Source organism: Vigna angularis, chromosome 5 (genome assembly GCF_016808095.1).
Source record: "Vigna angularis cultivar LongXiaoDou No.4 chromosome 5, ASM1680809v1, whole genome shotgun sequence".
Taxonomy (NCBI): domain Eukaryota; kingdom Viridiplantae; phylum Streptophyta; class Magnoliopsida; order Fabales; family Fabaceae; genus Vigna; species Vigna angularis.
Genome location: NC_068974.1, coordinates 4,856,856 through 4,884,825, shown reverse-complemented (window position 1 = coordinate 4,884,825; position 27,970 = coordinate 4,856,856). Strand labels below are relative to the sequence as shown.

Sequence of the window (27,970 nt, the reverse complement as noted above, 5' to 3'; positions counted from 1 at the left end):
AAAAAAAAGCTTGTTGATATTCAATATTGACGACCTGGCTTATGAAGCTTACGACGATTATTTCACCTAACTAAAGTATATGGCACAAGCAAGTTGGAAAATAATTAAACATTTGTTGACAAAATATTCACGCACTTCAAAAAAAATATTAAATCTGTATTACTGTACTTAGAGAATTGTTAATAATTAAATTATACACACTGATGGTGACTTTGTGAAAAAGTACAAATAGAAACGTTCAAAACGAAGTAAAATAAACATTTGGTCAATGCTAATACGTAAATAGTGGGTTTATTATAACAATTGTAACAATTGTTATTGATAAATTTTGTATAATAAAATAAGGTTTTTGGATTAATATCAAAGTTTTAATTTTGTTTTAATTTCTGTGAATATATTTGATCTTTATAATGATCGATATTTATTAAAAAAATTAGTTTTAATGTGTAATTAACCTATCTTTACCATTTACTTTATAAATTATATAATAATAATAAGATCAATAGTGTGTTCAATTGTATAATTATTACAGTTCAAATAAGATTAATAAAATTAAAATCTTTGTACATGATTTATCATATTAAATATGATTAAACAATAATTAGACCAGGTCGTGAGTAAAGTAAAAGGCGTATTCAAATACTTATAAATATGATATATAAATAAGACATTTAATATTTTTAAATCTATTTTATTTATTGAGTTATGTTTTAATCCAATATTGAAGAATGACTTAAACAAGTAGTGTATATTTAATCTTACAGTAATAAGAATTACTTCCAAAATATTCTTTTTCAAAGTAAAATAGCAAATGTCTTTAGACTTTTTCTTTCTTAATTATTATAAATGACGATGGATAATTTCTTAAAAGAGATTTGTATGCGATTAAATTAATGTATTATTCTTGCCTAATAATGTATTAATATTTGCAATTAGAGAAAATATTATAGTTTTAATAATTTTAATTCACGCGCAGCTATAATTCTGTTTATATGTAATAAGAACTCATACTATTTTTTAAGAGTAGTTGCTTAAAATATTCAGCAAGTTGTCGTAGCATTAAAGTTGTTGAAAAGAAGAAAAATAATCATTTCACACTCATCTTTATTTTAAACAATGACTTCACAGCTGTTTTGCTAATAAAATATTATATTAAAATAATAATCATAACAATAATAAATATAAATAATTTTTTAAAATAAAATAATAGTATAAATAGTCGTAATGCATATATAATATATCAACATTATCAACCTATATCAACTCACTGCATGCGTGTACTTTAAATGATAATTTCTAGCTTTGGTATTCACCACTTTATTATTGATAATGTGAATAATAATTAGTAATTTCTAGCTTTTTTAATATTATTAAAATTTACCCTTATGCATTTGAATATAACTTTTTTGAGCAAAAATATATTTGACCAATTTTGCATGAAATCATTATCAAGCAATTCACTAATTCAAATTACAATTGCACTATCAACTTGATCAATTAATAGTAAAAGACGGATAAATCTCTTGATTATTTTTTCTAATGAAATTTTTTTTACTTATTGTTTAAGTTTGAAGTTTTTTATTATAGCTTTTTTAGATTTTAGAATTTTGATAAATATTTAAATAAAAGTTAATATATTATATTTTTTTAATAAACCGTCGACATTTCTAAGCATTTATAAGTCAAAATTTCAAACTTGACCGTTGTTGAGACTAGACTGTACACTAAGGTATATATGAACACATATTTTGTAATAAAAACATGTAAAACTTTTAACTAATAATTATTAGAAGACTCTAATTATGATTTGACTTTTTTTTTAGAATTATGAAAAATTAGTTTGCTAATTTATCTTCATATAGTCTAAGTCCAGTCAATGCATAGAGAGAACAGATTCACACTGCTGACGCGTCCTCCTCACACCACGTGGTAAGTTTGATAAATAAATGGCACACAGAATAGAAACCCACGACACGACATCATCGTCATAATTTCGGACACTGTTCTCCTTGTTGACCAAACCCACCCTACTCATCATATTTCTTACCCTTTCTTCTCATCAATCAGAAAAGACTTCTCTTTTTTGTTTCCATTTTTTCTTTTCTGTTTTCATCATTTTCTAAGGTTCGTTACAGCACTTTTAGTTTCTGGATAATCTTTTGGTTTATTTTTCTTTTACTTGTCTCTAAAATTTATGATTCGGCTCCTTGTTTGTCTATCTTGTAGTTTATTCTAGTTCCTGAGATAACCCATTTCACATTTTTATTCTCAATGCTCTTTGAGCTGTGAAAAGCAGCTCGAAATGAAGGATTAAGAAGATCTTAACACCTACACACACAAATTTGTAGTTTAGAGCAAGAGAACTGTATGAAAAATAGGGTGTAGGTGAAAAAAATGGTTTTTCATTTGAGCTTATGCTTTTTCCAGAAACAGGGCATGTGGAAATTATGAATTCAGTGGTTGAGATACTGATAAATAGTTCGTTTTAGTATAGATGTGAAGAAGGGTGTTAGGAATGGACTTTTTCGGTTAATTTTGGAGAAATAATCATCTTTTCAGAAACCCTCTTGGAAGGCAGCAAAAAGGATTGATTTTGGGAACTAAAGATGCAAAATTTGTTTGTTTTAGTTGTATGGCTCTGGGAACTAAAGATGCATCTTTCCAAATTTGACTACTTGAACTGCAATATGATGCTGATATTTGTGCATTGAGTTTAGTTTAATAGAACTGATATCTTTGGAATATTGAAAGAAATGTTGGAGCCTTGACCATGATACTAGTTATTACTTTTTTGTATGTTTCATCTGATGTAGTAATTGACATACTATGAATGTAGTTTGTTTTCTTTCATGTTTTAAGACCTGAATTTTTAGCATTATGGTTATCATTTTCTGTACATCGTACTTCCACTTTATGATTCTAAGACAGACATTTTTATGTGCTTCTTCCAGGTAACCTTGGAACTGGTTTAATTCAAAGATACTTATTCCATTTGACATTATAGGCCGTGTTCGAATATTCCATCCTCCAGTCATGACTTGCTTCCCATTCTCATTTGGTAGGAAAGTGCCCCCTGTGGCAAGACACAATCCAGATATTGATGAAGGTAATTTAACAATGTTAGATTAATCTTCAAGAATATTGTTGTAGAATTAAGATACCTATGATAAAATGCATGAAAAATCTGTTTGCAGTGCTTGATTTTGACTGAATATGTTTGAAAACAGAACTCTCTGGCATTCAAAATGTAAGAATCTTTACCTACAAAGAACTAAGAGTTGCATCTGACAATTTCAGTCAGGCCAATAAAATTGGGCAGGGTGGCTTTGGTTTTGTTTATAAGGTAATTAAGTAATTTAGAATGTTGTTTGCATCATCATATCCATTTGATTGATCACTATTTTTCTGCTCCTTTCCTTATCAGTGAAAACTTAATTATATTGTGGTGGATGATCAGGGATTACTAAAAGATGGGAATCTAGCTGCTATAAAAGTTCTTTCAGCAGAATCAACTCAAGGGGTGAAAGAATTTATGACAGAGATTAATGTGATCTCAGAAATAGAGCATGAAAATTTGGTTAAGCTATATGGATGTTGTGTGGAAGGGAACAATCGAATACTAGTCTACAATTATCTTGAGAACAATAGCCTTGCACAAACCCTTTTAGGTAAATGCTTTGTAATTTTGTGGTAAAGTTTTCTGAGAAAATCTGAGAACAGGACTTCGTATTGTATCATTTAGAATATCACGGAGTTGTTATGGTAATTTAATTTCCTTACCAAATTCTTTCTGAATAACTTATTTTCTGTTCACTTGCAGGTTCAGGTCACAGTAGTAACATCTTTTTTGATTGGAAAACACGATCTAGGATTTGCATTGGGATTGCACGTGGGCTCTCCTATCTGCATGAAGAAATAAGACCACATATTGTTCATAGGGATATAAAAGCAAGCAATATTCTCCTTGACAAAAATCTTATACCTAAGATTTCAGATTTTGGTCTTGCAAAGCTTATTCCATCATACATGACTCATGTCAGCACACGTGTGGCCGGAACAATGTAAGTATTCTAATAAACATCCTTTGCATGAATTGGAAACTTTTATTTTCCTTTTCCATCCCAAAAAGTAAGACTTTATCTCTTCAATATACTTAGACTAATATTCTTCATGTTTTATATGGCACACAACATGATTATAATGTGGTTATTGGTCAGACTTATATACCATAATGCTGAAAATTTTGAGAATAGTAGAATGCAATTGGCTTTACTGATTCTATTCAATATTTTATATAAACTGATTTTGCTGTAAATTTGTGACTTTGAAATTTATATTCACTTTACTTCAAATTATCTGTTATTATTTTTCTTTAGTAATCCTGACAAGGGATTCCTTTGGTTGACCCTTTGCTCTGCAAGATTTGTAGTCCATTAAATTCAGCACACCACAAAATTCTTGCTTATTGTAAATTCATCATCAACCAGAACACAACAGAGATCATTGAAATTCTTGATAGAGATCAGGGATTCTATTATTCAAATATACATAACCTGGTTAATAAAACTGTTGTAGTAATTCTCTTCCTCCTGTGTTGGAAATCCTACTTTAACTAGAGATATGGTGAAACTATTATACTTTATAGTTCACTTTCTAAGATGTTGGACCTAGAGATTACTTCATAACCTTTCAATTCTCACATGATATAGAGAAAAGCTTCCCTTGTTCTCTTAGTTTTTGATTCCCTTTACTTACCAATTATTTATGTCAGGAACTTAATGCTGTATCTTTTGTTTCAGAGGTTATTTGGCACCAGAGTATGCATTAAGGGGGCACCTCACACGTAAAGCAGATATTTACAGCTTTGGTGTACTCCTTGTGGAGATAGTGAGTGGAAGATGTCACACTAATACACGGTTACCGATAGGAGAGCAGTTTGTTTTAGAAACGGTATGTCATTTTATTTTCCTAGTTGTATTGCTGTACTTTTACTGTTTACAAATACATAGTCAGAGGGAAAAAATAAATTGGTTTATTGTACTCATCTCCCTATTAATAAGAAAAATTCTTCGGGTACAATAAATTGAGTTACTTTCACTGCCATGTATGTGATAACATAACCTTTGCAGAAGATGGTGACTTTAAACATCAAAATGATTCCAAGCCTCTTCTGAGTTATGTTTCTTTTCGTTTGACAAATGGTTTGTTTGGATTTTCACAAGCAAAATTAGCTTATGAAAATAAAAATTTAGAGAAGCTAGATGGAAAAGCTTCTACAAATTATCTTAATGGGGAAGCTAAGTTTAACTTTGCTTATGGAGAAACTCGTCCAAACAGGTCCAAGTTTTAGTCTCCACTAATTATATTTTTGTTATATTCGCTCTCTTCTTTCTACTCTTGTTTTCCATCCAAGTTCCATTCAATTGTGATTGATTATGAAAGCTCTAGTTTGATCCTTCAGCATGAAAGACATTGAAATTTTGGAGTCATGCTTTAAATTAAAAACCATGAGTTGTGAGAGTTTACTTCTAGCCTCAAATTACATTTGTTAAACCCGTCAAACAATTCTTATGCTAGTATCAGAAGACTTTATCATATCTGAAAGAATCTTTGTTGTTTGAAATCTGAAACATAACACATTTTTTTCAGCCTGACACACTTGACCACTTCATTTTACATTACAGTACACTCATATTCTGACATTAAGATATTTTTCTACCAAGCTTCTTCTCTTGTTGTCTCTATGTTTTTCTTCATATATGTTGCTTTTTTATCCATTTTTACACAATGTGAGACTCTAACTTATACTTAATCGTCAGACATGGGAGCTTTATCAGCGAAGGGAATTGGTAGCGCTTGTAGATGCATCCCTAGACGGGCATTTTGATGCCGAGGAGGCCTGTAAATTTCTGAAAGTTGGACTTCTTTGCACTCAGGACACATCGAAACTCCGGCCACCAATGTCTTCTGTGGTCAAGATGCTCACTGGAGAAATGGACATAGATGAAAGCAAGATAACAAAGCCAGGCCTGATTTCAGATTTTATGGATCTTAAAATCAGAGGAGATAAAAAAGATGGTGATATTGAAACCAAGGGTTCATCTTCTGCTTCAGATAGCCAGGGTAACACCATGGCATTTACTGCAAGTACAAGTACAACCACAACCTTCACTCTTAAATATGATCAAAGCTTGTAACCATTATTTGTCATTGGTTGACACTGTGAATCCAAATTATTTGATTTCATTTTTCTTAGATCTCCCTTTCGCTTGTAAATTTGCTACAGGTCCATAAATTTGTGTGTTAATATTTTATTCTATTGAAGACTAGGAAGTTTTGGCCAATGTACACTATCTTGTAAATATGGACCATGGTTATAATCAAACGATGAATCTGAAGATCTTTGTTCTTTAGCAATCATGCAGGTGTGTGTGTGTGTGTATATATACACATATATGTATGTTTGTAGGGTTCTGAACTGAACTGCATAATACACACTGGCTGGTATTTGTTACCATCATTCTTATATTGAGTATATAATTTGGATTTTCTATGAAAACAAGGTTATGTTTTTGAAAGGTATTTAAATCTGAAAAACAAATAGATACTTTCAAAATTGGATTAGTTATCTATTTAGTATTTACCATTGTAGAATCATTAGGATTTTTGTCTATATTTAAAAGTTATATATCTTGCATTTACATGTTATTTTAAATTGTACAGTAATGAAATCACAGGTAAACTTTAAAAATGGTGAGTTTGAATAGAGTTTAAATTTTTTTCACAATTTAGTGCTAGATGTTGTTTGTAAGGATTAGACAATCTGTAGACAATATTGAACACTTATAAAGCATTTAGAAATAACAAGGATGAAGACTTGTTTTTATACTAGTTCTCTTCAACTGAGTTATGTCCAGTTGCCTTTTAAACACTCTTGAAGGATTTTATTTATCTTTGAAAAGATACAACAAGTTTAATCACTCCTAGTTTATAAGGAGTTTAATCATTCTTGGTATCAAATACTTTAAGTGACTATAACCTTTAACTCCTTCTGAGTTAAGTAACCAAGTATTTTAAATTACTTCTGATTATATAAAAATAACAAAGTGTTTTTATAAAAACAAGTGTAGATAAATTCTTTCTTAGAGAAGATACTTGAGCAATACAAAGTTTATCTTAAAAACTTGTTACAAGGATTTTTCTTTTTCAACAAGCTAGATGATGCAAATGCAAGAGAGTTTTGACAGTGTAGTAGTATGTTTAATAATTGTTATTCGTGATTCTTGTTGTCTTCTCTTTATGCAGTCTTCTTTATATAGGCAGATTAAAAAAAAATCTATTACTCATAAACATTAACTTTGATGTAGGTGTATAACCTTTTGTATAATGTCAGATGCTATATTGCTTTTGCAAAGACAACTGTGTTCCTTGTACCGATTGAGTAGACAAAAATGCATTAAGGAAACATCATCAAAATGTTTAATTATCTCTAAGTATTCTTTTAAACCAACGCAAAACTTTTGAATAAAGTATTGTCCTTATATGATCTGCACAAATAAAGAGAAATAACACAAAAGATAAATAAGTATTATTCTTACAATTGAATTTAAACATTAGATGTTCATTACATCGTTTAGCAAGATGCATGTTCTAAAGCATTTATGCTAGTCTGTCTATCAAATAGTTTAAAGTAACATATATAGTTTACTATCAAATAGTTTAAAGTAACATATATAGTTTAGTGCATTATTTTAACGATCTTTTTTATATACACCATTTCGTTAGATACTTTTGTTAAACTTTAAAATGAAGATTCTTAAACCATTTTGGCTTGATTTTATTCTTTACTGATTAAATCTTGGTAAACTAAAAAACAATTGAAAATAAACAAAATGTTTTTTTATGTAAATATTAAAAGGCAATATTTAGTGAGACAAAAAAAATTGAATAATTTAAAGTAAAGAACTTTTCATTTTGAACTTTATAATTTTCTTTACTGAAGTGGGTGAAAAGGTTCAGGCATATATCCTTTTTCTATACAAATTTTACTTTTTTAATTTTGTTGATAAAATAGTTTCTCTAAACTTCTTTTTGTTTTCAAAAGGTTTCAATATTTATTGTTGAGTGACTTTATTTCTTTTTTCAATCTAAAAGAAGCTTCTTCTTTTTTTAATAAAAGGACTACGGACAAATAAAGAGAGATTAAGTAAAAATTCACTAAATAAAGAACAATGTCTCAAACTTTGTGGGTGAAAATTAAAAAATACTTTACTTCATGGTTTGATCCTAAAAATACTTTGTTTCAATATAATCTTGATATTAATTTTCCTGTCCCAATAAAATTGTAATTCTTTTTACAAAAGTTCATCTCATAAAAAACTATTTATTTTAGTTTTTTTTTTTCATTCAAGAATAACTTGATTTCTCTATTAAAGATTAAAACATGAAAATAATAAAGACGACCATAACGACCTATTTAACCGCTCAACTGAATATTTGTTTCACCTCAATACATAATGAACTGTAAAATTCAAATACTGATTAGATTATCACATTACATGATTTGCATTAAACAAATAAAGCATCAATTAGCTAACTAACTAGAAAGTTAATTACATGCTCGGTTAAGTAACAGTTAGCTAAAGGCAACGAGGTAACGATAAATTCCACGTGGCAGGCCTCTATTGGTTAGCGAAAAGTTCGTTATTCTTTTGCGCGGGGAATCGTAACTCAAAGAAGGATATAAAAATGGAGTGGGTTGAGTGATGAAGAGTACTTTGTTTGTTACAGTTCCTATGGCTCTCTCTATCAGACCCTCTGTGAGAGTGCAGCCTGAACGAAGAGATTGGATCAGCTACTTCGATTCTCTGTAATTATATTATCACTCATCATCACTTCAAGAACAATGATTTTTGGATTCAATAGCCTAATCGATTATTATCGTTTTTTCTGTGCTTTTTTCTCTGAGTGATTAACGGTTATGTTTGTGGTGGAGTAGGTTGGCGAGGTTGGCGTTGTGCAGCATCTGCTCAAGTGACAAACGCGACTCCAGTGACGAGGAGATAGCGGACTTGGAGGTAATCGAGGTGGTGGCGGACGGTGGCTACGGGCGAGTCTACCGGTGCCTCGATCCTGCCTCCAGCAACGTCTTCGCCGTGAAACAGATCGCAATAATCGGCTCGTTCCAGGGTGTACCGTCTTCGATCATCCGCGAAGTGTCGCTCCTCAAAGAACTCCACCATGAGAACATTGTGAGGTTGCTTAAAGTCTATGTGAAGGGAGAAAGACATGTCAATCTTGTCTTCGAGCATTTCCAGGGCGACCTTCATGACTATATTAGGTACAAGCGTTATCGCAATTACGCGATTATAAAGGTACAAGGAAGATGAGAGTGCGTTTTTTTCTGGTGTTTTATGAAATTGATTTTTAATTTGTTCAGAAATGGATTAGGCATTGTTGCATTTGGGTTCCCAAGAATCTTTTGAATTTAAAGAAATTTGCATTAAATGTCAATTCTTAAAGCAAAGCTAGATTTAAATTGATTTTAGTTAAAGAAAGTGGTTTATGTTTGGATATTTCAATGAAAGGCATTTTGTTATATAGTATTTAGGGTAAACTTTTCATCATCACTTTTAATTAAATTGTGGTTTTGAGGTAAAATCAATTTTACTCAGTAGTATCTTGACATTTATTACTGTTAATTAAGAAGGATAAATAATTTTAAGATTGAGGTAGATGAATCTGAAATTCTAAAAATCTTGTAGCTGTGATTAAATTTCTTTTGCTTGCAGAGTTTCATGCAGCAGATACTCGCTGCTCTGGAATTCTGCCATTCGCGGAAGATTTTGCATAGAGATTTGAAACCCGGCAATGTGCTGGTTGATGAACCCAATTTGCAGATCAAACTTGCCGATTTTGGTTTGGCTAGAGAGTTTAGAGATGACATATCATATACTGACCAGGTATAATTGACTTGAAAGAAACATAATTATTTGTTGTTTCATAACTATTTCTACTGTTTTAGTATTCACATTCATTAAGTTTCACACTAACATTTTGCTGCATTGCTTTCTTCTTAGACACAACTGAACCCTGCACATTGTTTCCTTTTGTGATATTTTGTTCCGACCAAATTTGGATATTATACGAAAACGACAAAACATTCATATCAGGTGCAAATTTAGAACTTAGAAATGGGTGATTCTCTCTGGCATATTTGGGTTAATTATATATTATTTTTTCAAGTTTTTAAATTTTGAGGAGTATTATTTTCTTAAGTTTATCCCGTGATTATGAATATCTTAAATCTTGCAGTATTTCTTTATTCCTCTGAATTGTAAATTTTGCTGGCTTTATCATTTTATTTGCATATGTACATAGAGATAGACTATATGTAAATATTTCTGGTAAGAAATCATGGTCCCTCTTTCCTATGCAAAATAAGAAATATCTACTTCTTTCATTTATTTTTAATCATGAGATTTTAAAACGTGTTTGATTTATATGTAATCTTAAGAATTAAAGATAATATTTATTAGTCTTTTATTAACAATATTTTACTTTTATGTAATTTTCCTTAATATTTATTGTAATGCAGAAATGAAAAATAAAATAAAAAAACCTTAAAACTATTTTATTTAAAAAACAATTACATAAAATTCTTGAAAGACAATTTAGAATTCAAGATAATATTAATTAAATCATACATTTCATATCATTTTCAATTAATTTAGGTATGTGGAAAATGATTAGGTAATAGTTATAGTTTTAGTATAGAGATAAAAGTGTTATTGATGTAGTGGAGAAGTCACTAATAGAGTATTCAGTTAGGAACTGCCTGGTACAGGGCACCTGAAATGTTGTTCGACAACTGTCAATATTCATCTCCAATTGATTTGTGGGCTGCTGGCTGTGTATTTGCTGAGATGCTAATTGGAGGACCTCTATTCATAACTAATAAGAACCGGGATGAGTTGGAGGCAATTTTCAGGTATCCATTTCACTTTTTCCTTCCATTCTTGTTTCTAATACAAACAATTAAGATTTTCTGTGAAGACTGTTAGGTACTCCTACAGAGGATACATGGCCAGGAATCACTCAATTAATGCCTAGCCTTCATAATAAGTACCCGAAATATAATCCAGTGGTACTAAATTCTCATTTCTCGATTCTCTTTTTTCGTACAATCTTTCAAAGTTACAACGCATTTATGTGCCTCTCTACTGCTATGCAGGGCATGGACAAACTCTTTCCTCAACTGGAAGAAAGTGGCCAGAATCTTCTTGCAGTAAGTTTTGTTTTGGTTGTCTTTAAAGAAGCCATTTGGAGATGCTTGTTATTTTAGGAATTCAAGTGTGTGGAGCGTAGGTTACTTCCAAAATTCTGTTGGTTTTTGCAGAGATTGCTTTGCTTGAACCCAATTGAAAGGATTTCTGCATCAGCCGCTCTAAACCATGATTACTTCAAGGATGTTGATTTGGTATATTTTCTGCTTCTTTTTTTCACCGCTCTGATGGTTTTAAATTCTTATTTGAATTGATTAAGGTTGTTATATTTTTATCTAGATTTGGGAAGGAAAGCCAAGGGAGCAGTCGTCGAGTTGCATTCCTTTTCGATGACTAGTTTTTTGATGGATTTACGTTCTTCCGTTTATTTCACGTTACTTCCATTTGAATGAAATAAGAGATACAAACATACTTTCTCTTCTTTTCATTGTATCAATTCTTTTCATCCTTCCCTACATACGAAAATAAAATATAAAAGAATTAATCTCTTAAATTGTAGTTTAAATGCCTATGAAGAACATGGATAGTTTTTTTAAAAAAATTACTTTTTACCATCTTTTCTATTTATATTAATTCTTAAATTATTCAAAAAATATTAATTTCATAATAATAAATCTTATTATGGAATGTTTCGAAATAAACAATCTTAGATAGTTAGCATTTAATTCTAGTTTACACGTTTCACTGAGAAGTAGAGAGATGAAAGGTGTAAAAGAAATTTGTCATCGTTTAAACCAAATTAACTAAACATTATTTTTCTCCAAATGATATTAATTCATAAAAATAAATTAATTTTTTTCACTAGTTAACTTGTGCATAAATTAAAATCAAACTTTTAAGAAAAAGGAAGCAGAAATAACTATTTCATTGCTAGCATTAAGAAAAAGAAACAAAATTTGGGTTTCATGTGTAGAGAGGTATAGTAAATGTACATTGACACTACATATCAACAGAAGAACATGGAACTCCTGATATTTTTATGCAATCTTGGAAGCTCTGCAGTAGAACTTAAGCCCGTTTCTGATAAATCATTAACATCCAAAAATCGTCCAATCTGAGCTGCCGCATGGTGAGCATAGCATATGGGTGCCACTGAAGAATAAAAAATGAGGATAAATTATTATTAACAAATTATTCACTTTGCTGAAGAAAAACACTATTTGATGAATTACCAACTGAGGTTGCAGTCGTGCTTCTTTGGTTCCTGAAATAAGTATACAAACAAACGAACTAAGTAGGATAATAAGAGTTAACATACAAAGAAAAGGTAGAATGCATACACATAGGACAGCGAATGGATCAAATTTTGTAAGCCATCTGCTGAGAAACCAATCTCATCAAGTAGCACATGATAATGTACAGGCCTAGATGTTCCCTGTTTATATGGTCAGGAAACAAAAAACAAATCGCAATCAAAACCAAATGCTACTAAAATGCTTGTAAAATAAGTATACCTAAAGTTACTTACCATCATCCCCGCATGAGCACACATGTAAAAATCATAATTTCTTGGATGCGTGATTGCTGTGTCCACAACAGTCCCTAAAGAGGAAAATTTATATTACAATGATTCTGTGAGTTACCTGTATGCAAGTAAACAAAACAAGTAGCACACCTGGAGGAACATTTTCCGGACTATTAGCCTGAAACAGCTTAGTATGATGATTTTTCTGTGCCACTATCACGGTGAACTTGGGAACATCATCCTCACCGAGACGTTGATAGGCCTGAAATTACAAGACTTTCTAGTGATCCTAGAACTAGGAAAACATCAACAAAGGTACATCGTTTGATTGTTTGCATGTTTTAAGTAGCTTTTCTTTATTTTTATTTTCCAGAATTCACAGAAGTCGTGAACACAAAATCGAGAGGTGCTGTAGAAAATATTAACTTTTCCCCATTTTCTTTAAAGAGAAAAATGTGTAATCTAAGCACGCACTCAGAACAATGTCTACGTAAGATTCTTCCAGCAATCAAACAGATTATCAAACTGAACAAGGAAAAAGTTAAGCTGTAACCTTTATTATCTGGTCAAGCTCGAAAGTCAAAACTTGTTGAAATTGTGATTCACTTACTCCATCCCTGCACATGAAAACACAGTTCAGATTTTTAACAAGTGATAAAGGAAATTGAGACCACTCGTCAAATACTGATAGAATTGTACTAATTTTATTAGATATAATTTGTTCAATATTAGTTTCCTAAAATTAGACACTAAATAAATTTGTCGTTGATTTCAGACAGCTGACTGATTTGCGTTGTAAATAATAAAATATCTTGGGAAATAGTTTAAGATTCAAATTGATGTTGTACGGTATTTCATTATTCCTTAGATTTCCTTTATTTCCTGTTTTAGGGACGATCAATAATTTGACAGAAATTAATAAAATCATTGTAACCTTTCAACTTGCTATCAGAGTTCCTAATCCTAGGGAACTCAGTTTTTCTTATCTGCTACCAGACAAAAATAGTTGAAGCAATCTTGTCATCAAGGTTGAAATCAAAAAATTGATTACTAACAATAGACATGTCTTGCCGTGTAGCTTCCTCCAGTGACTTATCCTGGTACTAAACTAAAACCTATGGCTGACTCATGCCAACTTTCATCAGTATGCGACTAGCTAAAAATTATGTAGAATGATACCCAACTATTGAACCCTGTAAACCTCTTGGCAACTCCAGTTCAACATTATTATTTCCCAATTCCCTTCCAAAAAGAAACGTGGAAGACTGGATGGATCCTATAAGATACTGCACCTACCAGCTGTAATACTAAATATGGCCCAGAATAAGGAGTTAATAATTTAGGCTAAAGCTTGGAAGGAAATACCAATACCCTGATTGTATATAGGTTTGTTTCTGTTTTAGAAAAATAAACCATCCTATCCTGAGAGCAAGAAATTTAATACAAAACAAGGTTTCCTTTATATGAGGGTACCATGGAATCCTAAACCAAGTTGGACCCGTGTTAGAGTTTGAAGATGCATAAAGTCCATGCCCCAGCACATGCATAAGTTGTGGAGAAAAGAAGAATCTTCAAATTCTACATAGTATGAACTTGATAAAAATCACATTGGTACAAGCCTTAGGAAAGGAGTAGTTTCCCTCTCTATCTTAATTGTTTTATACTACTTGAGATTAAACAAAAAATATATTTCTAGAGAGCTTAGTTGATCCCTCTCACAATCTTCTAATTATAATAAAGAATTGATACAAGAATACATGGAAGATTAAGGAACTGTCCTAGACACCTAGGTGCAGAACTAGGTACTACTATAGATACAACTCATAAAAGCTAGCACACTACACCCTAAGTAGGCTTAATCATCATGATACATAGATGTAATTATTCTAACAATACTCAATGAAGAGACTCAGAAATCAGTCATCCTACTGAGTCTAAGTTGTCTAGTTTACATTGGGAGCTGTGTTAGTTAGAAAAACTTACTTGACATTCCTTTCCTGATAGAGTCAATAAAAGAGTGCCCTCCTCATTCGACTTAATTCATGGGTCCTTCTCGTATTGTGTTTTATTATAGTTTTAAGCACTTTGTAACATTCATTGATGATTTTCTACAATGTACATGATTATATTCAATGAAAAACATGTCTAACATGTTTTCCAATTTTGAAAGATTTTACACTTGAGGAAGAAAAAACCATTTTTTAGTAAATCACCTTAATGCATGCAAGATCTTGTACTAAAACAATTTTAGGAACATATGGCGTCTAAGGAAATTCTCCATCAAACATTTTGGTCCTTCTTTCTCTATAATCATGTACCCACATATTTTTGGGAGTATGTTGTTTTAGAACTTATTATCTTTTCAATACGATGCCCTCAATTGTTGTCTATCCTTTTTCATCCAATTCCCTGCAAATATTTGGGTCAACTTTGTCCACAACTAAGCTCTTAGAATCAGGTGCGTATTCCTAGGTCACAATTGATCACAAAAAGATTATCGTTGTGTTTCTCTCCTTTTTTTATGAGACCATCCCTTACTTTGAGTCCTCCACTACACATTCCACTTCCCAAATAAGTACACATTCTCTTATTCCCCTTCCCTCTGTCTCAAGCTAACTCTTTGATACACCAATACGTTCCACAAGTAGGACCACAGGCAGAGCAACTTCTTTAGACACATCAGCATCAACCACGAACTACACTAATCACTGATTCAAGCAATGAAGATACAGTAGTTCCTTGCTAGATTCTTCCATGGTTTTAGACTATTTATCAATTCAAACATACCCCTCGACCTTCAGTGGTCCATTGCTCCATAAAAGGTATTTGACCTAGTCCTAACCCGTCTCGTCATTATGTTACAATAGGTTATCATTGTCATTCTCTATGTACTATACCTACCTTTCTTCTTTGACCATTTCCCAACACTTTAGGTGATACATTATCCCATCCCAAGTGGAGACAAGCAATGATTGATGAAATGAGTAGTCTTCAAAACAATTGTACCTAGGAACTGGTCTCATTTCCTCCAAAGTCCACATGAACAATTTTTTATGTGACCTTGACATAAACAACATGCAAGTACCCAAAGAATATGGACATAAAAATTTAAAACAAAACAATAGCCACTACAAATAATCCACCCACAAGGTCTACTCCCATAACATCTGGTAGCTCCACCTTCTTGATCCACATGTTCTCTTGGCAACGCTAACACTATGCCTAAACTCATTGTCCAAATAAAACTCAACATGAAATTGAGACAAGATTGAACTACATGGCAAATATGAAACATATAAAATACTTTTGATCACACAAGCTAACAAGCATAGATTCTAGGAGAAGGAAGAGTTTGTAGAGTTAGTTACTCTAACTGTCTTAACAGTTAGAAAGGGCGCGGGTTAGACTTGTATATATAGGTAGTAGTTATCTGTTGAAAGACACTTTTTGGACTACATGTATTCTTTGTACAGGATTCGTTATTCCTGTGGGGGAGGTTAGGCTCCCATAGCTGCCTTGTATCTGACTTTCTTGCTGTTAATAATACGTGTGGAGGTTATTCAGTGTTCAGTGTGAGCCCTGGGCGTGTGTTAGTGAGGTTTTCTTTAGGTTTCTTGATTAGAAACCTAACACATATCTGAACAATGCAATCCCATACAAATGGTAGGATACATAACCAAATAGTAGAATGACAAGATACTAAAATGAGAATAATTATCCAAAAATATCTCATAACCAACTCAACAATGCTAATGGACTCAATTGATTAATGATTTTTATATGCTATAATATTTAACATTGGTATATTCTAATTTCTAATGACATTTGACCTAAAAACAAGTTATCCAAAAGAATTTCTGACTGGATTATAGATCAAATACAATAGTGATAAAATGACACCTGAAGACAATAAATTGAGTTGGCTTGCGGCTGTTACTTGAATCATAGAAATCTAGCAGCAATTCCCTGTAAGAAAATATTTTAATCATTACAACAGTTTGATGTGCGAGCCATGATAAATATAACAATGTGACCACACTACACCTTGTACAAAAAATCATAAAGCATAAACAGCATATATAAGTTATTATTGTTACATTAGGACAATTTCTTCTTCCACCTCTTTCCAAACCTCTTATCTTCCAGAAAGCATCATCCCAAAAGTTCTTATTTCTAAATTTTGGTTACGCATTCTGGAATCTTTATTCTGAAATATACTTTATTTCAAAATGATTCTAGAATGTGTAATCTTACGTTTTTCTAATAAATTCCAAATTGTGTTTTCAGAAAATGTAAGAATTTTAAACTATCATTTTTGTTATTCCACTTTAGTAGGTGTCGGAAGAAATTATGGAGGTGCTAGAAGCATATGTCAATATAGCATTGATACATAGATGACCGCGCTTTTTCTCACACAATTAGCTAAATTCCTCTAACATCCCCAAGAATCATTTCACTATGTTAACAAACTTCAACCAGCTCAATAGCAGCTCTACCCTCTAAGTCATTTTCTAGATTCTAGAATATATCCTCAGATACATGACTATTGTTGAACAATCGAATAAGTATGATTGTTCCTCCACAGGCCCACTTAAAAAATATAAGGCCCACTTGTTGAAGTTTCCTTCACTAGATCACTATTAAGAAAATTAACTATTTTATCTTGTGTTTGTTACAACTTTAAAAAAATAAAAAAGCTAAAAGAATAGGAAATTTTATTATAAATCCCATTTGTTTAGCTTTTTCCACTCAAAAATTGTTAGTGTAGTCCACATTACTACAATAGTCTCTAAAGTAGGTGATCTTCATGTTTGTAATTGTATCTGTTTGTTACAAGTGTTTTATTAACTTTTGTCATGTCATATCTATAAACATGTATTTCATTGAATATCTAATCAAAAATATTTCTTTCTATTTGATGTCTCTTTGAATATTAGAAAGTAATACGACTTAAGATTGAAACTGTACAATATATTTCTGGAGGGCTTAGTTGATCCCTCTCACTATGTTCTATTTATAATAAAGAACTGATACAAAAGTACATGGAAGATTAAGAGACTGCCCTAGACACCTAGGTGCAGAACTATGTATTACTATAGATAAACTCATAAAGACTAGCACACTACACCTTAAGTGGACTTAATGATTATACATAGATGTAATTATTTTAACAATACGATATCAACAACTTTAAAGCTCCTTTTATGGCTTTCGATACTAAGTAACACAATTTAATATCAAGAAAACAGAAATATCGTCTCAAAGCCAGATTCGTCCATAGCTCGGTACAATATGTATAGAGTTGATTTATCCTTCACACAAGTTTTCTCAATGCCGCAAGTTGCGCAACTATTTATGCTTCGTCCTCTATGGGTTCTTCATATCCACTCTCCATTGTATTCCATACATCTTGGGATCCTAAAAAAGCTCTCATTTGCACACTCCAATTATCATAATTGGATTTCTTTGACAACTTGGGCAAGGACATACCGTTTGCAAGGTTAGTCATCTCTCACTTTCTTTTATTTTCAGACACTCAAGTTCTCACAACTTTGATACCAATTTGTTGGTATCTATAAATATATTTCTTATTTGAAACTGATACAAACACAATACTCTTCACTCCTTTTCTCACAACACTCTCAAAAGCTCACAAAAAAAAACACTCACAGCGTGTTATTCTCTGGACACAACACAGATCCTTGCTTTCTTTGTTGAGGTTATCTCTTCCTCTTTCACCTTCGTGGCTTTATAGGAGAACAAAGCACCCATCACACTCATGCAATCAGTATCACCATGCAACAAAGTCTTTGCAAGGTACAAAACATGTCCAATCGTGTGGGACCAATGACAAAAGCTAGAGGGACCCATTTAAAATTTATTCCACATAAACTACCTCTTAGAAGTAGATTTTAAGTCTAACTCAACCCCACAAAACTGGCTTGTAAGGTGAGGTTTGCACCCACTTATATATTATAAATTGACCTTATCTCTAGTCAATGTGGGACTTTCAACACGCACCCCTCACGCCGAAGTATATACATCTCGCATGTGAAACTAGACATTAATGGGTGGTCCGATAGCGGGTGGAACAATGTGCCCAACAAACAACAAATATCGCTAGAATAGACTTCATCCATGGCTTTGATACCATGTTAAAAGTAGACTTTAAGTCTAACTCAACCCCACAAAATCGGCTTGTAAGGTAAGGTTTGCACCCACTTATATATTATAAATTGACCTTATCTCTAGTCAATGTGGGACTTCCAACACTGCCCCATAACCATTTTCTTTTACAAAATTAATACTTAAGATCCTATCAAGTTACTTCAAAATGAGATGGAATTCAGGGTATTTTGTAGATTTTCGTTATAAAATTCAAATATACAATTTTACTCTAACCTGATAATACCATCGTCACCCCCATTTTCTAATGGCTTGTATAGAGCATCAATCATCTCTACCTTAGATGCCTGCAATCTCACAGACGCTCTATACCTTGAAATCAATGGCCAACATCGAGATCCAACAACCTACAATTCAACAATATGCACCAGATTAATATGCTGCAGAGATAACAAAAGTGCAAATAGAAAGGTACAAGAAGCTTTTTCAAACACTTGAGATTAAAATAGAAAATATATTTCTAGAGGGCTTAGTTGATCCCATTCACAAATTTATAATAATTAACTGATACAAGAGTAGATAGAAGATTAAGGGACTGCCCTAGACACTTAGGTGAAAAACTAGATACTACTATAGATACTACTCATAAAAGCTAGCTCACTACACATCCTAAGTAGGTCTAATGATGATACATAGATGTAATTATTCTAACAAAAACAATGAAGATACGGGAAAACAGAAAACCAAACTAGACTTACAGCTGCAACAGATGGAATATCTAATTGACCTCTGTGAGAGACATCCATCCCCAAAATGATTGTTGGGGTATCTTTAATTAAGGGAAGATGGCCAGAATGCTCCATTGCCAACAGAGAATTTATTCCTCCAAGCTGTATTGAAGTCATAAAAAATTAGTTAAACTGTACATGAAGTTACGGAGTTAAAATAAGTTCAGTTGTTTTTGTACTGATATCAGTCATAAAGTACTCAGTTACCTTAGAATTGATTTTGAGAAGTATGTTATTAAGGTATTGATCAGTGATCTTGACAGGGGAAATGCACTGTGTGGCAACACCGATTTCACTCAGACACTTCTTTTTCCAAGGCCCTAAAGTTGATAAATGATCATAACATGAAAACAAAATATTTTATGTAAAGGAAACCCAAGAAACATTTGCCTAAAGATGTACCATATATATCACAATTTTTCCTCTCTGGTAAGACACAAAGAATCAACTTTGGTTCTCTATTTAGTTTTGATTTTAGCAGGTCAAACATTCTTTCAACCCTTGCAACAGGGTTAGATCTTCTCAACTGTGGTTCCTCCTCTACCAAAGAATGTGGCCGTTCAATGTTCTGCACAAATATTTAAGAACATTAGAAATTACTAATCAAACTAAAAACAGGAGAACAAATAAATATAGCATAGATATTAGAATGCCCAGAGACATACAATGCCCTTGCTCATTCCACATCTGATCAGCTCCCTTGATAAGTAACTAGTATCACATCTTGCAGAAAAGTTGACAACAGCCCAATAATCAATATGCGATGGTTGTAGAAGTGTCTATGAAAAGGAAATATTGCATCATCTTTTCTGAATTAGTCCATATTTTAGACAACTCTGAAAGAAGGAAGCCTTTAACACTTTCAGAATGTGAAAGAATAACAGAATACCTTTTTTTTTAAATTCCACCTTCCATTACATGGGATGCAAACATCATTTTGGCCAACCTTCAACTGTGTCTCAAATAGAATCGTATCAATGTGTGTATTTAGTTCTCAAACAATAGAAGGAAATGACAGAAAATGGAGAAACAAATGAAAGAAAATAGGATTTCTTTATTGATTGAGTGTATCTGTACAAAGAACCCTGAATATTCAAGATATCCAGGTCTGTTCCAAGTCCAATTATATTTCACCAAAAGGCTAGATACCCCCTCTCAACCCCTCTTATTTATTTAAAGGCAACATGCCTTATTTCTTAAACTAACTGACTACCTCACTAGCAGACACCAAATTAACTACAAATGGATATCTATAAGAAAACCACTTGTTTTATGCCAATTTCCCTTTCATCTCTCTCCTCAACTTATATATCATGTGCACAAAAAAATGTGAAATATTGAATAACTATGTACCTGTGGTGCCTCAAGAACACGACCTTCAACAAGAGCCAATTGTTTATCAACAGAAATGCCACATGCAGCAAGAACAGGATCATCATCACAGCAATAGTTTCCTACAGCCTATATATTTTAATGAGCTTACATATTAATGATAAAATGGAACAACGTATCAATAAATATAAGTTTACATTTTTCAGAATTTTGATTCTATCTTGAGGCTTTTGGCGTGATTTCTCAACTAAAGATGCTCTTTGCATTGGTAAGAGTGCTTTTGTATACCGTTGGAGGGACACAAGTGAACATAGCTACTCCACCAAAAGTAAAGAAAAAGAGAAGAAAACATCAGTTAGATATAATTGGTCCAAAGGGATAGGCTGTTGAAGAAAAAATAAAAACAAGGTTTAGCCTCTATAAAAAATCAACCAACCTCCAAAGGAAGATAGTTGGGCCGATTTGGTTTTCCAACATCAAGACATGGAAAATAATAAGATGAGGGCAGATCAATGCCACAATGTTTTACAAAATATTCATATACAGTAATCTCCACCGTCTGTCCTTCATTACTGCCGTTGTCATTTTTAACCTTCATACTAAAACTGCAAAAGATATCAGACTCAAGCTTTGTTGTGGTCAAGAGAACCCTAAGATTTTGTTTCCCTTTCTTTCTTATTTCATGTAAATATACTAGAAACTTGACTTTCTAAAGGCAAGAACTTACAGTTGCTGATTGCATGGTTTCTCACTCAAGCCAGAAATTTTAAATTCCAGGTTTCGATGAGTTGCTTGTACCCTTAAATTTTTAAGAACCTTTTTGGCCTACAAATTATCAAGAATTAAAAGAATATCAGGTAACTACTAATTTTTATTCGTGAACCATATGGACAATTTGTCACCTTTTCCCAGTCAATATAACGGGGTTCCTTCACTTGCTGATTTGATAACAGAAAATCAATTACAGGACCAGGTTTTATGATCACAGTTGTTGACACGTCTAGAAAAACATAAAGTGTTAAGATCGAAAATAATACATTTTTATGAAGATAAGATTCCAAGAAAAGTATGAAAACAGTTCTACCCATATTTAGAGTCAATCCTCGCGGTGTGGAACGAAAACTCGAATGATAACCTGAGACTGCTGTTACACCAGCCCCAACATCAGTGAAATTTCTTGGGTCATCATGAAAAAAGGATTGCCTTACCAAAAGACACCCACTTCACATTCAAAAAAAATGGTTCAACTAAGTTAGACCAAACAGGTTATGATTAAATTTAAATTCCAGTCCAAAAAACATAAAGATATTTCTTTGAATTTTATCTTTAGAAGATGTATAGGTACCAATCAGCTGCACGCTGCCTCAGTACAGTATCAAGCACCCTCAACGCATCTTCAGAATTGGCATCTGAGTCAACCCATTTGGGAGCAAAGGCAATGGACTGCATGGGTATTTTGGCTGCAAAACTTATCTCCACCATGAATGTCTTTAGCTGAAAAGAATGTTTTGACCTTTTACTTTCCTCACAAAGGCTTCCATCAGCACCAGCACTACGGCTAGAGTTAGAACAGTATAAGCTTAAAGGGAACAAAAACACAGCACAAATAAATAAAATAGTCATACAAAAGGCATACCGTTTTCTAAATGATTCCTCCAAAAGCACCTTGAACTCATACTTATTTAGCGGCAGAGGACCTGCTGTGTACAAAGTTTTCCCTCCATCATAGGCAAACCTTTTGCCACCAAGTTCAGAAGAGTATATTTGGTAAAGCCTGTTAACCACTTTTCTCCCAATGACCTTGCTTTCAACTGCTCTCTTATCTTCTAAAGTAATAGCAACCTGAAAATGCTTCAATAAGCTAAAGTCTAAGATAAGATACAACAAAATTGCTGAGGCAGAAATACAGAACATACACTATACTGGAAAAACAGTGTGTCCGGAGCATTAACAGAAACTTCAAAGAGATTCACAAGTAAAGATATATGTTTTCCTGCGGTCCCAAACCCATTCCTACTCATAATAGAATACTTTGTAGGAGTTAATTGTTCAGTTTCCATATTATGTGGCACATCAGGAGATGGTTGAGGTGATGCTGGAGGTTCAGCAGCCTCTTCAGTTCCAGGAACTACCTCTGTCATTCTTTCCTTGGCTACAAATGACACTGAAGAAAACGAATAGACAATGTTAAAATTTGAAGTACCCATATACTCTGTTACAATTTAAGAATTTACAGAGATTCTACCCTGAAGTGTTCCAGCTGTACAATTATCCGAAATATGCTTTCTACTTTTCTGACTAATAGTAAGTCAAATGCTATATAAGACAAACACCACATGATAGATTAAGGGAACCCATTGTTGAAAACCAATTCAAACACACCTTTATTTGGTTTCTTACTGTACAGATGAAGTATCTCACTAAAATATGGGTAAGTAATTAAAGAGAAGAACCTCAAATTTAGTATTGACTGATGGGCATACTCTTTATAGATTTTCATTCAAAAATCCAAATTAGGGCATCATAATCCATGTCAATATGAACAGTAAACGAGAAACAAACCATTCATAGTGAATAACCCATTACTGAACTTGAAAAAAAAAATATTAAGAATGTGTCCCAAAACGCACCATAGAAGAACAATAACATAATGCATTTTACAAAACTAAACCGTGATATACACAAACAAAGATAATGCATGCATTACAAACTTACAAGTTCAAACAGGTGCGATCAACCCAAATGCAGCGAAGACGAACGGTTCGCAGTGGTAGGATAGGGTTTTGGAGGAAAGAGAGAATTTGAAAATTGCACCAAGGAGTGTTGGTTTAGTTTAAAGGTGGAAGTGAGAGAGGAGGGAAACCATAGAGACACTTTCTACTCTCCATTTTCAGCTATTTAATCTCCCAAATTTACCTTTGTTTTATTTTAAGTTTTAAATTTTTAATCCTACCTAATAAAATTTAGAGGAATTTAATACTAAAAATTTAATCAGATCATAAATCTATTTATTTTTACAATAGGTTTGTATTAGAATTGATAGTGTTTCATTCAAAAAGAATATTTAATTTTTTCTCATTACATTAGACGTTTTTAATTTAATTTTTTATTTTATTTTTATTTAGTTCATACCTTAAAATAAACTAATGTATTTTCTTTGTCAAATTAATAATAAGAGCATTACAGGACATGAATAACTAAAATATAAATGAGTAAAATAGATTTTAAAAAAATGATCTTAAATAAATAAATAAAAACTAATAAACCTTATATTACAATTCACTATTTTTCTTGTATTAAATTTGGCTTTCTTTTTTTTCTCACGTCTCGGAGCTGCTTAGCCAAATAAACATGGTTTATTTACCATTTATATTGTAATTAAGCATTTAGATAGGGTCAATTTGATGTGTTAATTACGGATATGAAGTCTTGTGTAGATGTGTAATTGATAAAATTGTTATATCAAACACGACTTTAATGCTAATTCATTAGCACTAATCAAAGTCATGCATTCTTGATGGGATTTTTTTCAAAAAAATTGATAACTTCAATGTTTTTTTATTTGAACAAACCTCCTTAGTTGTCTTGCTTTTTATATTCGCAATATAATAACATGACTTTAGTGTTATTTATGTATCATGCTTTTTAAATAATTTTTAGCATGCATATCCTATGATTTGGAAATTTTATGGAAATGTAAGAGTATGCTGTGAATGAATTAGAATGATGACTTCACATAATGGGGGTGTCATTGTTAATTCACACTTCAAATCACCTTTTTAACTCACGATATTGTCCGAATTTTAATAAATTCAGATTCCAGGTTTATCCAAACTTTGATTAGTATTAATTAATTATAGTTGAAGTTGTGATTGACACTAACGATTTCATCATTTATACGTTTATAAGTTGTCTATAACAAACATCACTTTTTTAGAACGCAGTCAACCTTATTTGTAATTTTTAAAAAAGTAAACTTATATTAGTAATTAACAAAATAAATTGACCCTTATACATAAAAAAAAATCTAACTTTTTGTTTCTCATTCCTGTATTTTAAAAAAATAGACATTGTATTTCTTTCTAAGATTTTAAAGGTTGAATTGCATTGTTATACTATTTTTTAGGTTCATTTTAGTTTCGTATTTTTTTTTTAAGTTTAATTTTGTTTTTAACGTTTTAAATTTGAATTGGTTTTACTTTACGTACACTAGGGTTAATGTTGTTCATTTGTTTCTAATAATGAATGAAAATGCCGCAAAACAACATAATTAACACAGAAATAACATAGTGTACCCAGAACTATGTATTCTTTTATTTTAAAATAGGTAAGAAGAAGCTATTTTACCTATAAAATTTAATGGGAGTAGACAAAAAATAAACCTTTATTCACAGATTTTAATAAATGTATTAAGAAAAATTGTGTATAATTAATAATTGAAAACAAATAAATATATAGTATTTAATTTTTTTATATTTATGCACAGTATAATAGTTTATGTAAGTTTATAATAATTAATGTCTTTACAATTTTATTTTTAATTTTTAGTTATGTGTTACTTAATTTTACCAATTTTTATAAATTGTACAATTGGACGTAATTAAGTTATTTCTCATTATATTATTTAGTGAAGAGATTGAAGGGATTCACAATGAGCTTAATGAACTTAAGTTTGCTAATTAGACATATTTTCTTGCATTCATTAGTATTATATTTCACTTTGTTGTTTGTTTGTTTACTAAACTTATTTTTGTTATTTCTACAAAACATTGTTTCATGTGATTGTTTTGGTGAACTTCTTTATTTTAAACAGTCATATGACATCTGACTAGATGAGATTGCTAGAAGAATCTGATCCGCCAAGCAATCCACCAGTTACAAGTTAAAGATAAGTAGTCCATCAATCGAGAAGGAGAGGAAGTCGAGCGGACATGCCTTAGCATCAGTTATCCTTAAATATCATGTCAAGTTGAGATTACGGGTAAGCATCGTTTAGTAGGTTTTGGGTCATGATTGAGTCATGATTAAGGTTTTACTAATTTCAAGCTCATCTCTAAACCTATAAATAGATGTCAAAGGTAAGAAGGTATGTAAATTTATTTATTGTGAATTTAAGACTTTCATCTTACTCCGATCGAACCAATTAATGACTTAAGTATCAGAGTATTTTTAACAGGTACATCCAAACGATTTGGAGCATAAACAAGAAAAGATTTGGGAAGATAGGTAGCTTTACCTAAGCTTATTTGGAGTAAAAGTGTGAATGTGTGTTTTATAGAGATTTTCGACCCTATACCTAAAATACTAACCAATATTATATTACACAATTGTCTTCCTTGCATTACATGGTTGTCCTGGTTAAATAGTGGAGTTTGTCGAAGATATGATGTATTCGATAAATTCAATTATTCTATTGAATAAATTGAAGATTACATATGTTCATTCAGACTTAATTTAGTAGAATAATAAATAAAGTTTAATTTTTAGAATTAGTAAAATGATTAAATTACATATATAATTTTTTTAATTAGAGTATTTGAATAATACATGAGAAGTATTGAGTTTAACTCCTATTAGTAACATGTTATTGAATTTGAATTTATTCTTTGGGCTAAAAGAAAAGTGGTAAAATGGAATAAGGCTTGAAATATTGATTAAGGTTTATTTTAAGTGCAAAATGAGATAGTTTATATATTTTTAGATAATGTCGTTTGAGAGTTGGGAGGATAAAAGGAAAAGGGAAAAATATTGAGTTTTTTTTAGTTAAACGCAACACTGGTTAATAGAATAATGAAGTAATTACATGTTATTGATTAATTATTTTGAAGTTTTTCTTTTTCTTTGTTTAAGGTTGGAATATATATACATTGTCAGCAGATATGTTTATGTGTGGTAATTACAAAGCTAATTTCGCGTGAAAGATTTCGGTAATTGTATATACTTTCTCGTAAGGACAGCTTTAGTTTGAAATTACGGTGTTAATTTTTTTAACATGTTTTTAGTATTTTGATGTGAAATTAAATTCGTTTTAAATATAAATTTTAGTTTTAAACTTTAAAAATAATTAATATAATTATTTTAACTCGTTAAATATTTTTTATATGTCAAAATATGTATTTTTAGTTAATATTAAAACAATAACGTGTCAAATGTAAAAAAATTTAGTGTTTGTCATATAAAACAATTAATGTAATTAAGTTATAAAAATTATATCAATTTATTTTTAAACTTTGGAGATTTTAAAATTTAAGAATTAAAAATATATTTAACTTTTATTTTTTAGTTATAATAAAAATAATAATAATAGTAAAAATAATAAAAATAATAATAAAAATAAAAATATTAATAATAATAATAACTCATCTAATTACTAAAATGTTATATCTTTAAATAATAATCAATATTAAAAGACAAAAAGTAATTGTTTTAAAAGTTATTTTGTTTATATATAATGTTAAAGTTAATTGCACATGTCAATTTGTGTTTTATTTTTTGGATTTTTTTACATGTCACTTCAAAATTATGTCACTTAGCATTGTTAGTCTGATGTGTCAGTTCCACACACTGAGTATTAATTTATTTTTTATATTTATTTTTTTGTATAATTATTGATTTGGTTCTCTAATTTATTAAGTTGGTTCATTTTAGTTTTATTATTATTTTTTGATTCAATTTAATCCTTCTATTTTTTTAAAAGTGTTTAATTTAGTCCCTTTTGTTATGTTTGAGTAACACTAGTGATGATTCGTCACGATGGAACGTAAACATGACTACAATTGGTTGATATGAATTTATAGTGAACTTTTTTTATTTACATTTAACATGAATAGGTATAGAGATTAGAAACCAAAAAAATACTAAGCTTTTCACTTTGATCCAAAGTTATGCATATTTCACCATCTCAACCTACCATAAACTCGGCAACAACAGACATGGACTAACTTGGCAAGAGACAAGCTCGATAGAAGACAAAT

General features: G+C 31.2%; 3 protein-coding genes across 4 annotated transcripts; 2 read left to right on the top strand and 1 right to left on the bottom strand.

The window, feature by feature from the left end:
- Nucleotides 1–1,981: 1,981 nt before the first annotated feature.
- On the top strand, nucleotides 1,982–6,420 carry LOC108340677 (cold-responsive protein kinase 1). The gene is made up of 7 exons (XM_017578195.2): nucleotides 1,982–2,124; nucleotides 2,952–3,106; nucleotides 3,228–3,343; nucleotides 3,458–3,668; nucleotides 3,821–4,061; nucleotides 4,800–4,950; nucleotides 5,820–6,420. Exons 2-7 carry the CDS (start codon nucleotides 3,034–3,036, stop codon nucleotides 6,195–6,197), a joined length of 1,170 nt encoding a protein of 389 aa, XP_017433684.1. The 5' UTR covers nucleotides 1,982–2,124; nucleotides 2,952–3,033; the 3' UTR covers nucleotides 6,198–6,420.
- Nucleotides 6,421–8,795: 2,375 nt separating this feature from the next.
- LOC108339153 (cell division control protein 2 homolog) lies at nucleotides 8,796–11,770 on the top strand. The gene is made up of 8 exons (XM_017576295.2): nucleotides 8,796–8,869; nucleotides 8,999–9,374; nucleotides 9,792–9,962; nucleotides 10,827–10,990; nucleotides 11,056–11,146; nucleotides 11,234–11,287; nucleotides 11,399–11,479; nucleotides 11,565–11,770. The coding sequence occupies exons 1-8, from the start codon at nucleotides 8,796–8,798 to the stop codon at nucleotides 11,616–11,618; spliced, it is 1,065 nt and encodes a 354-aa protein (XP_017431784.1). The 3' UTR covers nucleotides 11,619–11,770.
- Nucleotides 11,771–12,131: 361 nt separating this feature from the next.
- LOC108338899 (protein argonaute 6) lies at nucleotides 12,132–23,861 on the bottom strand. 2 transcript variants are annotated; one of them, XM_017575963.2, is made up of 23 exons: nucleotides 23,712–23,861; nucleotides 22,913–23,160; nucleotides 22,633–22,838; nucleotides 22,342–22,554; nucleotides 22,081–22,217; nucleotides 21,899–21,996; nucleotides 21,724–21,821; nucleotides 21,433–21,601; nucleotides 21,194–21,310; nucleotides 21,018–21,125; nucleotides 20,554–20,616; nucleotides 20,330–20,443; nucleotides 20,067–20,232; nucleotides 19,872–19,984; nucleotides 19,635–19,766; nucleotides 19,153–19,283; nucleotides 16,651–16,716; nucleotides 13,304–13,367; nucleotides 12,901–13,012; nucleotides 12,754–12,827; nucleotides 12,566–12,660; nucleotides 12,458–12,489; nucleotides 12,132–12,377 (listed from the first exon to the last, which is right to left on the bottom strand). In XM_017575963.2, the coding sequence occupies exons 2-23, from the start codon at nucleotides 23,135–23,137 to the stop codon at nucleotides 12,232–12,234; spliced, it is 2,679 nt and encodes an 892-aa protein (XP_017431452.1). In that variant the 5' UTR covers nucleotides 23,138–23,160; nucleotides 23,712–23,861; the 3' UTR covers nucleotides 12,132–12,231. The 2 variants fall into 2 exon arrangements, with proteins under 2 accessions (XP_017431452.1, XP_017431453.1); XM_017575964.2 differs by having other exon boundaries at nucleotides 22,342–22,548.
- Nucleotides 23,862–27,970: the final 4,109 nt, after the last annotated feature.

Bases quoted from the DNA above. Each gene is read 5' to 3' on its own strand.
- LOC108340677 (XM_017578195.2), top strand. From the start codon at position 3,034: ATGACTTGCTTCCCATTCTCATTTGGTAGGAAAGTGCCCCCTGTGGCA. The intron at 3,344-3,457 runs GTAATTAAGTAA...GTGGATGATCAG, and splicing joins GCTTTGGTTTTGTTTATAAG to GGATTACTAAAAGATGGGAA. The intron at 3,669-3,820 runs GTAAATGCTTTG...GTTCACTTGCAG, and splicing joins CCTTGCACAAACCCTTTTAG to GTTCAGGTCACAGTAGTAAC.
- LOC108339153 (XM_017576295.2), top strand. From the start codon at position 8,796: ATGGCTCTCTCTATCAGACCCTCTGTGAGAGTGCAGCCTGAACGAAGA. The intron at 8,870-8,998 runs GTAATTATATTA...GTGGTGGAGTAG, and splicing joins ATCAGCTACTTCGATTCTCT to GTTGGCGAGGTTGGCGTTGT. The intron at 10,991-11,055 runs GTATCCATTTCA...TTTTCTGTGAAG, and splicing joins GAGTTGGAGGCAATTTTCAG to ACTGTTAGGTACTCCTACAG.
- LOC108338899 (XM_017575963.2), bottom strand. From the start codon at position 23,137: ATGACAGAGGTAGTTCCTGGAACTGAAGAGGCTGCTGAACCTCCAGCA. The intron at 21,997-22,080 runs GTAGAACTGTTT...ATGTTTTTCTAG, and splicing joins AGGATTGACTCTAAATATGG to ACGTGTCAACAACTGTGATC. The intron at 21,126-21,193 runs GTAAACTTATAT...TAAAATATATAG, and splicing joins GAATCAAAATTCTGAAAAAT to GCTGTAGGAAACTATTGCTG.